Here is a 10,146-nt window from a genome sequence, read left to right on the forward strand (position 1 = left end):
ACCTTTAGGGGAGACAACAATAACAAATTCTGTTATCCCAAATGTTCTAGAATGAATTTCTGTTAGAGGGAGGCTATATATATATATATATATATATATAAACAAAGCAAGGAATAAGAAAAAATACATATCTATTTTCCAATTGGTCTCTTCTGTGTCCTCTTCCTCTTTCTAGAGGTTCTGGGCCTCTAATCCCAGTACACGGGTGCTCTAACACCCTCCACACGCAGCTTTGGGGCCATGGACAGTCCAAGCTCCACCAACATTCAGGCACACAAAACCAAGATTAGGTGGCCTCCAACGCAACATAGAGGCTTCCGTGTGATGGTGATTATAACCACCAGCTTTGTACAATTCGTCTCCAAGCTGCAAGTGATGCTTCAGATTGAGTAATCTACTTTTGACTTCATGATCACTCCAAAGGAGGTTTACAAAAATGAATGTGTTCCTCCTTTTCCAAATCAAGTCCAAGAGAATGACAAATCGCATGTGTCACTGAGAACATTGCTTGGAAGAAAAACTGATATTCTCAGTTATCCACTACTCAATTGTACCTGCAAAAAAGAAAACGTTAGTTAATTTTGGAACTACTACCCTCCATATCCTCCTAACCTCCTCACAGTCTCGAAGACAATGCATCATTGGTTCTGGCTCCTTTTTAGACAATGGACACAAAAACTTCAAAGTCATCTTCCTACTACAGCGAGCAAGGTTTGTAGGAAGAGCCCCCCTTGCGATTTTCCACAATAAAATCTCCCCCATCTCTTATCCTTTCCACCTCCATACCAGATTAAAGATAGGAATAATCTGTCTACCATCTAAATTAGCAATCATCCTGTAAGCTGATGGGATATCTAACACACCTTTATCGCTATCTCTCCAAATCAACTCATCATCTTCCACATTTCCTTCACACCCAGTTACAAATTTATCCCAAACAGAAATTTGATACCTGAGCAAATATTAGAGTCATTTCTAGCTTTATTCACAACAAGAAACCCCAACTCCCCACAATTATATTTGGCTCTAATAACCTATACCCACAAAGCATCATTTTTAGAACAAAGCTCCCAAGCCACTTTCATCATAAAAGCATCATTAACATGACAAGCTTGTCGTAATCCCAAATCTCCAATCTCCTTTGGAGAACATATTCTTTCCCAACAAATCCAATGAGCCCTCCTTTCATCAGTTGTATCCCCCCATAAAAAACTTTTGCAGAGCTGATCCACCATGCACAAATCGATCTAGGCAAAAGAACAGTTTGCATAGTATATATAAGAAAAGAGCTCAAAACAGCTTTGAAAAGAGTGAGTCTACCCGGAAATGAAAGAATTTTAGTCTTCCAATTGCTAATTCTTCAACATAACCGTTACCATTATCATCATCATAATCCCTATCATCAACATTTGGTTCATCATCTACTTCTTTACTAAAATTTATTTCATACTGACATCATAATCCCTATCATCAACATTTGGTTCATCACCTATCAGCCACCAATCTTCTCATGCTACTGACATCAACACTACTTCTTTGCTGTCTAAGATTTTCTTGCAAAGCAACCTTTTACAGGAATAAAATCTAAAAATAAAAATAAAATTTGAGAAAGTTTGCTATCATAATTAGAAGAAAGAAGAAAAGTGATACGCTAAGATAATAAAAATCTTTTTATAACCTGGCCTTTTTGTCAACAACAGTAAAAGTAGATTCTCTTATTAATTAATCTTTAGAAATTCAATCCATTGATCCCTCTAAGAAAAATAAATTACAAGTAAAAAAAAAAAACAGAAAAAAGAAAAGCAGCACCCTGCTGCATCTCTACAACTTCAATTAAATAAACCAAACAATGAACTTCTTATTAATGACCACCTTGAATCCAAATCGGGATTGCCTGCAGTTCGCAATATCACATTTTCATGTAGTCAGCAAACTATAATCATCTGATGAAGATTAGACCGTTCGTATTTTATCTCGTTAAATCATTTTCAAACACATATTTATTATCTGAGCCATACAATGCATGTTATTTTTTCAAACTCCTAACTTAAACGTTCGTTTGGCAACTCTGACTCCGAAACCCAAACCTCTCGTTCTCCAAGTCATACTCCACATAAAAATTCTGCTGCTGATAATTCCCCAATATCACAGCGGGTCCCACCGTCCCACCAGAACCCGCCACGTCATCAGACACAATCGTCAAGCACGCCACGTCACCTTTCCCCACCAGCGAGAAATAATTCGCCACCGGCAGCCTCATCTTCGCGCCACCCCTGAACTCAAACCTCAGCTCGGGAAACGACGCCGTTTCAGCACCACCCGCCAACACAAAACACGGACTCAACCCAAATTGCTTCTCAGCCTCCCTCGCGCGCGTGTAACTCACCTGCTTTGCAAACTCCTGCGCCACCAGATCGAAAATCGGTCTCTCCATGAACGTGAACGTTGACCCGGAGTCAACGATGAACCCACCATCGCCGTCGACGTTGGGCTCCAACAGCCTCCTCGGAACCCTCACGCGCTTTTCTCCTACTACGATCCTTTTAAGAGTGATGTAATAGTACGCGCCGAACGCGGGGTTTTTCTTCGTGGTAGGGTTTTTCAGAAACGGCGTGTAGCTGACGCCGTTGGTTTTTCCGTCGCGTGAGGAAGCGGTTTCCAAGACGAGGTTGCTGGTTATTGTTGCGGAATCGTCGAACTGGTGAGAGAGTAAGCAGTAAGAGAATCTCGTGAGGTTCATCTGCGACGGCAGCGACTCTTCTCCCCGACCGAACCCCGCGATTCCGGCCGGCTGGTAGACGGAGACGACGGAGCAGCCGAGGAGAAAATCGGAGTATTTTTTGGTGGGAAAGTTGAGATTTTCGGATAAGAGAAAACCCGCGGTGGAGCCGAGGCCGTACTGGACGGTGTAGGCAGGGCATGTTTGGGAACAATTATTAAAAGCAGCTTTGTCTTGCCTGCAGCAATGGGATTTAACGTCTGGGCCGAAGACCCAGGCGCATTTAGGGTTGGTGCAGCCAACGAACTTTGAAGAAGACGAGTTTTTAGGGATGAACTTTGGCGTGTTTGAGAAGGAGTTGCATTTGGAGCAGAGGTAGTGAGAGGAGCACGGGAGCCAGACGAGGGTGCTACCGGTGTCGAGAACAAAGGGGAAGGTTTGTGACGGGGTTCCGAATTCGAGGTCTATTGAGTAGCCTCCGTAGGTTTTGGGGTGAACTGGGGTTTCGAGTGACTTGTTTGGTTTGTGGTTTTTAAGGTGGTGGGCTCTTGTGATGGATGTTGAGACGGCGAGTTTGAGGGTGTGGAATGGGTGTGAACTTGAAGAGGGGTGGTTGGTGAATAAGGGAGAGAGATGGAGAGTGATGGTGTTGGGTGTGGATGAAGAGAAGGTAGTGATTATGATGGAGAGGAAAGAGAGGAGGGAGAAAAGAATGTGAGAAGAAGGCATTTTGGAAGGGGGAAAAGAAAAACAACTCAAAAGCATCTTCGAGCGTGAAGGTGAGATGGGTTTGACGAGTTCTTTCGGTTTTTGGTTGTTTATTTATGAAGGAAATGGAAGCTCCAGGAGCACCAAGAGGTAAGTAATATATACATGTGTGTGAGAATGAGAAGCAGGGAATTTTACAAAACTTGAAACCAAAGGAAACGGGAGTTCTGACGTGGCATGGCTCAACGAATCTCCTTTTCTGTTTATTTTACTTTCTCATCAAACAAGACCATTTTTTGGGCTGTTTATTATGCCATGCATGGCTAAAACGAATATATATATATATATATATTTCAATTTTCTGCCAAATTAATTTACGTGTGGACGCGAATGGAACTGGAGTGCGGTTTCTTTTTTGCGTCTAAGGGAATAGTTGTTTAACTTTTGAAATCAATTCATGTTGGTGTGCATAGTGCATACCCTATCAAAAAAATTTGTATTTGACTTTAAATCAAATGAAAGGAAGTTCGAATCCTCACTGAAACAATTACTATTATTCAAATGGGAAGTGAATTTTGTTGTGTTTGGTGGACAGATTTTATAGAGCGTTGGATTCATCTAGGTTTTACAGGTAAATTTTGCATCCACCGCATTTGATTATTCCTTCCCCGACCCACTTCTTTATGAATTTCACAGGTCAACCAACAACTTCAATCGATCCAAAAATTGAATTTGCGAATCAAAATTTGTAAATAAAAAGGTGCAGGCGATAGACGAGGTTGAGGCGGCAAGGAGGGAGGCCCATGCGACGAGGGTTGTCCCTTCTCCCTCTCACTCTAACTCTCTTCTTCTCTGATCCACAACCTTAACTTCCTACTGCATTTCTAGGAAAGATGATGAATTTTCCTCTACTTCTACCATTTCCAATCCTGTGAACTCTCAAAATCACCATTTTTCTTCTTAATGCACCCATGTTTAGTTAGTTGCACTTGTTCAGTTAGTGGGTATGAGTTTGTTTTCTTGCTTGTGCTTAGTACAACTAGCTATGGAAAATTTGCATCTCTGAATGATTAGTTTTCTCTGTTTTTTTTATGATTTTATTTTTTGGTTTTAGGTTTTTTCTTTTGGCTGAGTTTTTAACAACATAAAGGGTGGGTTTGACGGGAAAAATAATCCAATGTGGTGAACTTAAAATATAGTTGTAGAACTTAGATGAATCAAACGCTCAATAAAATTTGTCCATCAAATACAAGAAATTCACTTCCCCACTATAGCTTGGGCCTTATTCAAATATAGAATATTCAACTCTGTATCAAATAGAATTGTTTTAAAAAATATAGACATGCATTCGAGGCATTAAAAGAAATCATATGAAAAGTAAATTATGAAAAGGGAAAAGTTGCCAGTGCTAGTGCTTCGTTTGTCATCGCCAATTATTTGTCCAAAAAAGGTATTCTTTGTTAAAACACACAGGGAAAAAGATATAAAGATATAGATGATATATGTTTTTCACTTGCTTTAAACTAATGTGTTAATATATAAATGTAAGCAAAAGTGATCAAACCACTTTAAACCATATGTTGCACTAGGTTAGATTTCGAGCATATTTATGTTAAATGAGGAGCATGATTTTCATTAATAAATGGATTGGAGAATGTCAGATTGTGAAATTATCATATGGATAATAGAGTACGGGGGAATTAAATTTTTCATGTCCATTTGAGAAATAGCAGTGCAGAAGAAACATAATTTATTACACGAATTTGAGTCTACAGGCTATTTTCAGTAATTAATGGGGTATATCTATACAGCAGAGCCGGCCCTGCGCATAATGCACGGATGTGATACTACAGGACCTATAGCTAAAAGGAACAAAAAAAATTCAAAAAATAATAATTGTGTGACAAAAAAAATTCTATATCATTTTTATAAATAAATTGAAATTATTTTTTATTTTATATCTTTTTTATTCAAATTAAATGTGACATGTAAGTAAAAAGAAAAAAAATCTCAAATATATTATATTCATATTAAATTATTATTCAAGTGTAAGAGGCACATGCAACAACTCAAATTATAAAAATAAAATAAAATTAAAAATTAGTATATTAATAAATAAATAAAATAAATTATTTTGAGAGAGTAGAAAACAGAAATAGAGAGAAAAAGAAAATGAAGAGAATTTTAAAAAATAAAATTTGCATAAAAGTTATATATAATATAGTGTATTTTTTTTATGATGATGTGACCTTATATAAAAAAAATTATATATTAGGTTTAATTCTTTTAAATAAGATTTTAAGTTTAAATTTCAAATAAAAAATATGATTTGAAATTTTTTTTACTAAAGCAAAGGAGTTCCTCTTCAACTAGCTAGGATAGATATTAATTCTGCATCGTGCATGCCACAACTTCCTCAAATGCTTTGCAGAACCCCTCTATTCTGACGGAAAACAATGGAGGTGTTTGTTTTATGGATAATCTTTTTAGTTGTTGAGAATATTATTTTTAGAAATAAAACATGAAAATATTATTTTTGAGTATTTAATAAAAAAAATATGTTTGATTAATAATAAATAAGTTTGAAATATTTTTTTATTATCGAGAATAATTAAGACCTATGTTTATTTAAATTATTTTTTGAAAAATATATATTATAATTACTAAAATATCTTTATCATGCTAAAGATATTATTTTTTTCATAAAACAAACAACTTTATTATAAGACAAGTGACAAGTATAACTGTACTCAAAATGTTATATATCTCATGTTTCCGTGACAAAAAAAAAAAAGAATTTTTAACTCTAATTTTGTAAACATGAAAACACATATTGCATATATGTGGAAAGAGAAAATAACACCCCTTCAGCGATTTTTGTTGAGAAAGGAGCAGATTTGTCTATTAAAAAACAGAATGGGAGGGAAAGTGAAAAATTATTGTGACTAAAATTTATGAGATTGGTGGTAAATAAAAATTGACAAAGGAGCATATTTGTCTATTAAAAAACAAAGAATTGGAGGGAAAGCAAAAAATTATTGTGGCTAAAATTTATGAGATTGGTGGTAAATAAAAATTGACATATGAACAAAAATTTTGAGAATGACAAAAATTAGATAACATAAATGAAGGATTCATTAAAAGAGAAGTGTGATAGTAGATAAGAAGAGACTATATATGTATTTTTACTCGCAAAGAAGATTTTTGTTCCATGGGAATACATATTCCCTACCCCTTTGCCGAGATTAAATATTGGCTAAAGGTAGAATTATTGCTTACTCAAGTAAAAAATATACTCAAAATTAATTATTTTACTACTTCGTAAAATGCAGGTTTAGTTTTCTCCTCTTGTATTCCTAGGACTAAAAAATCTTCCTGTGAAACAAACACCCCCTAAGTACATATACCAGATAGAAAATGGACAAAAAGAAACACAAACAAGTTAATTGAAGGAAACACACTTCGGCTGCACTAGTGGGGTGCCAAAAACATTATGCAATAAGAGTGTGATTCTATTGTACAATGCACAACTGAATAACACTTTGGTTGTACATTTTTTTAGCACCCCACTAGTATAGTGAAAGTGTGTTTCCGCTATGCATTCAGGATTATGAAAACATTGCATAATGAAATCATGATTCTGTTATGCAATTGGTGCAAAAAAAAAAAATATACAATGAAAGTACAATTTCGTTGAACATTTTTTCCTACTCCTATAGCATAACAAAAATTACTACCAAGAGGCATTGTGATTCCATTGGGTTGCCAAAAAGAAATGGAATCACGATTCCATTGTATAAATTGCACAATGGAATCATGATTCTATTGTGTTGACAAACATGGGAAAAAAAATATTGTGCACAAGGGAGAACTTCATGAGGCATGGAGGGAAGAGAGGGTGAAAGACGAAAGGAATGAAGAAAGGAAAAGAGGAAAGAAAGAAAGAAAGGGCGGGTGTTAATAAAGGTATTTTGGTCTTTGTCATGGCCAATTGCAAATTTGGAGGGATCAATATCAACTTCCTATGACGGCAAAGAAACAACAAGACACATCACATGCTTAAGATTTTTTTTATCCAGGTATGAAGAAGATTATAATAACTCATGCATCTTACTGAACCAACTACACTTAGGTTGTTGCTTCCTCCATCTCCAAGTTGCTTCCTACACCCTTTTCAAAATATTATTTTACCTTTTGGATTGGTCAATTCAAAAGTCAAAATCTGTAATCATTTCATAATATAATTTTATATTTTGAAAGCTAAAAACAAGATGTATGAAATAAGTTAGGTTTGGAGATCCAGGAAACAACAACCCTAAATTAAACTCCCTTAGGCTAGACTTCCTTAATTAACATGTTTAGGATGAAAATGGATCTTCTCCATTTCCTTTTATTCCACTTTTATAAGCTTTTGGAAAAATAAATCAAATGGAGATGATATGAGAAGTAACACTTATTTTCTCAAATGCTTAATAATAAAAGAAATAGAGAGAATCCAACCTGTTTAAAATACAATAAAAAAGGTGATAAAGTATTTGTTTGTGTCTTTTTCTCATCTAGTGAGTCATGAATCAATATTAATTCTCATCATTTCCTTATCAACGTGAATTCAATACCAATCTCTTGTCACATCTATTACCCTCGTTTAAATATGAGTGTAATTTCTGTTAATGAAAAGTGTAAAAAGATTTTATATTATTTTTTTGCATAAAGATTTTAATCAATCAAAATTCATGATAATTATAATTATAATTTTTAAGATAATTATTATACTCATAATCATAATTATCATAATAATTTATAATTAGATGATAATAAATAAATTTTTATATTCTAGTACAAATATTATTTTCTCTTTTAATATAAATAAACTTCGTAAGTGAGTAATTGACATTAAATATGCACGTTACAATCTTTTTTTTCTCCTATTTTGTCTCACCATTCACAAATTATTAACTTTTAACAACCTAATTTTAATTTCAGAACTTTAGAAGATAAAATGAACGTTTAAATGTTCTTGCTATTAACTTCAAATAATCTTTTAAAATCCAAAAGTCAATGAAGTATACAACTAGTAGTTAGCTATGTTGATAACTAGGTAGCGGAAATTTTGAACAAAAGGAGCTTGTTTACATTAAAATATGATAATCTCTCAAAGAAGTTACTGTGATTTTTGGGTCACCAATAACATAATGTTGATGCGAAATATTATCTCTCCCAAACACATATACTCTTCCTAAAAAAACATAAATGTTGATAGGTGAAAATAAAACATAAATGTTGATAGTTTTTTTTTTTTTTTTTTGAGTGAGCTTAAGGGCATAAATGTTGATAGGTGAAAATATTATTTCTTTCCCAAACACTTATTGGGCCAGGTCCAGGTTTTCTTCTTCCTTATCCCTCTCCGACTTGGGCGACTATAAACAGTCTCTAGAACAATCAAATGTAAGGAACACTGGTTAACAAAATGAGCTCAGTAGTATATACTTTAGTTTTTGAAAACAAATTTCTTTGTATTTTTTAAATAACTTATTTACTTATAATTTTCATATTTAACAAAGATGATAGTTTTAATAGAAATCAAACAAAAATAATAATATTTTTTAGAAGTTGGATTTAATTTTAGCATATAAATTTCTGTACAAACATTTTTGTTGCAACCCCTAAACATATGTATTCAAATGATTGTGCTTTTTGGCAACTAATATTAACTATGAAACTTTATCAGGCTTTATATTGTAAGTATTATTTTATCATGCATATTAAACTTGTCCTCAGATAAATTATTATGCGTTGCATTCCCAAACGAGTAGAGTAATAAATAGACTCTTGAAAAATAATGCTGAATTGATTTTGTTTAATGCTTTATTTGTCAAAAACATGGAAGAATTAATAGCCTGTCCCGCACGTACAAAACTTTAATGTAACAAGTGATCGTTAAATAATTTTTGGTGTTGCAAAGATGTCATACGTAATAATCAAGCACTTTTTTCCATTATTTTTTAGACAGTTCTTTTTTAAGCATTTTGATTATAAAATTTTCAGAACACAAAATAAACTAAATAAATGGTTACCGGTTAAGGTTAAATGTCTAATTTTAGTTCAAAAAAACAAAACAAATGTCTTGAAGTTTAAATCAAGATAAATGTTTTGAAGGTACATTCTATGATATATTTGGTTAATTTTTTTGTGAAGCTGAAAATATGGTTTTATACATGCCATAAGACTATTTAAAAAGAGAATCCAAAGAGAAAGAATCTACACTTCTCTCATTTGTGAAGCTCAAAACTATGGTTTTATGCATGCCATAAGACTATTTCAAAAGTGAATCCAAAGAAAAAGAGTTTACAGTTCTCTCATTTTAAAATAGTTAAAAAGTAGCATGAAAAGAAACTAGAAAGATAGTTAACCCATAAGAAAGTAATTTGACCTCAATGGCAAGAGAAGTAAAAAGGGTTAGGGTGTTAAAATAAGTCAAATTTAATGGGTTGGTCCAATTAGTTTCGATGTAAGAATTGAGTTTCATTATAGCATACAATTCAAGTTTAATTTATTTTGATTTAGTTTAGTTCAACTTAAATTGATACGGGTTTGAATCGAGTTGATCGATGATGACTTGGATTAGGTCATTGGCCTGATTTATTTTATTATTATTTACTATTTATAATTGATTAAACAATAAATGATAAATTTAATATTATAATTTAATTTTAAAGTTA

The 10,146-nt window shown here is 33.6% G+C and overlaps 1 protein-coding gene across 1 annotated transcript; it reads right to left on the minus strand.

Annotated features, from left to right (window-relative positions):
• Positions 1-1,755: 1,755 nt before the first annotated feature.
• On the minus strand, positions 1,756-3,667 carry LOC100808552 (probable aspartyl protease At4g16563). Its single transcript, XM_003518145.5, has one exon. It carries the CDS (start codon positions 3,482-3,484, stop codon positions 2,048-2,050), a length of 1,437 nt encoding a protein of 478 aa, XP_003518193.2. The 5' UTR covers positions 3,485-3,667; the 3' UTR covers positions 1,756-2,047.
• Positions 3,668-10,146: the final 6,479 nt, after the last annotated feature.

Source organism: Glycine max, chromosome 2, assembly GCF_000004515.6.
Source record: "Glycine max cultivar Williams 82 chromosome 2, Glycine_max_v4.0, whole genome shotgun sequence".
In the NCBI taxonomy this organism is placed as follows: domain Eukaryota; kingdom Viridiplantae; phylum Streptophyta; class Magnoliopsida; order Fabales; family Fabaceae; genus Glycine; species Glycine max.

Bases quoted from the DNA above. Each gene is read 5' to 3' on its own strand.
- LOC100808552 (XM_003518145.5), bottom strand. From the start codon at position 3,484: ATGCTTTTGAGTTGTTTTTCTTTTCCCCCTTCCAAAATGCCTTCTTCT.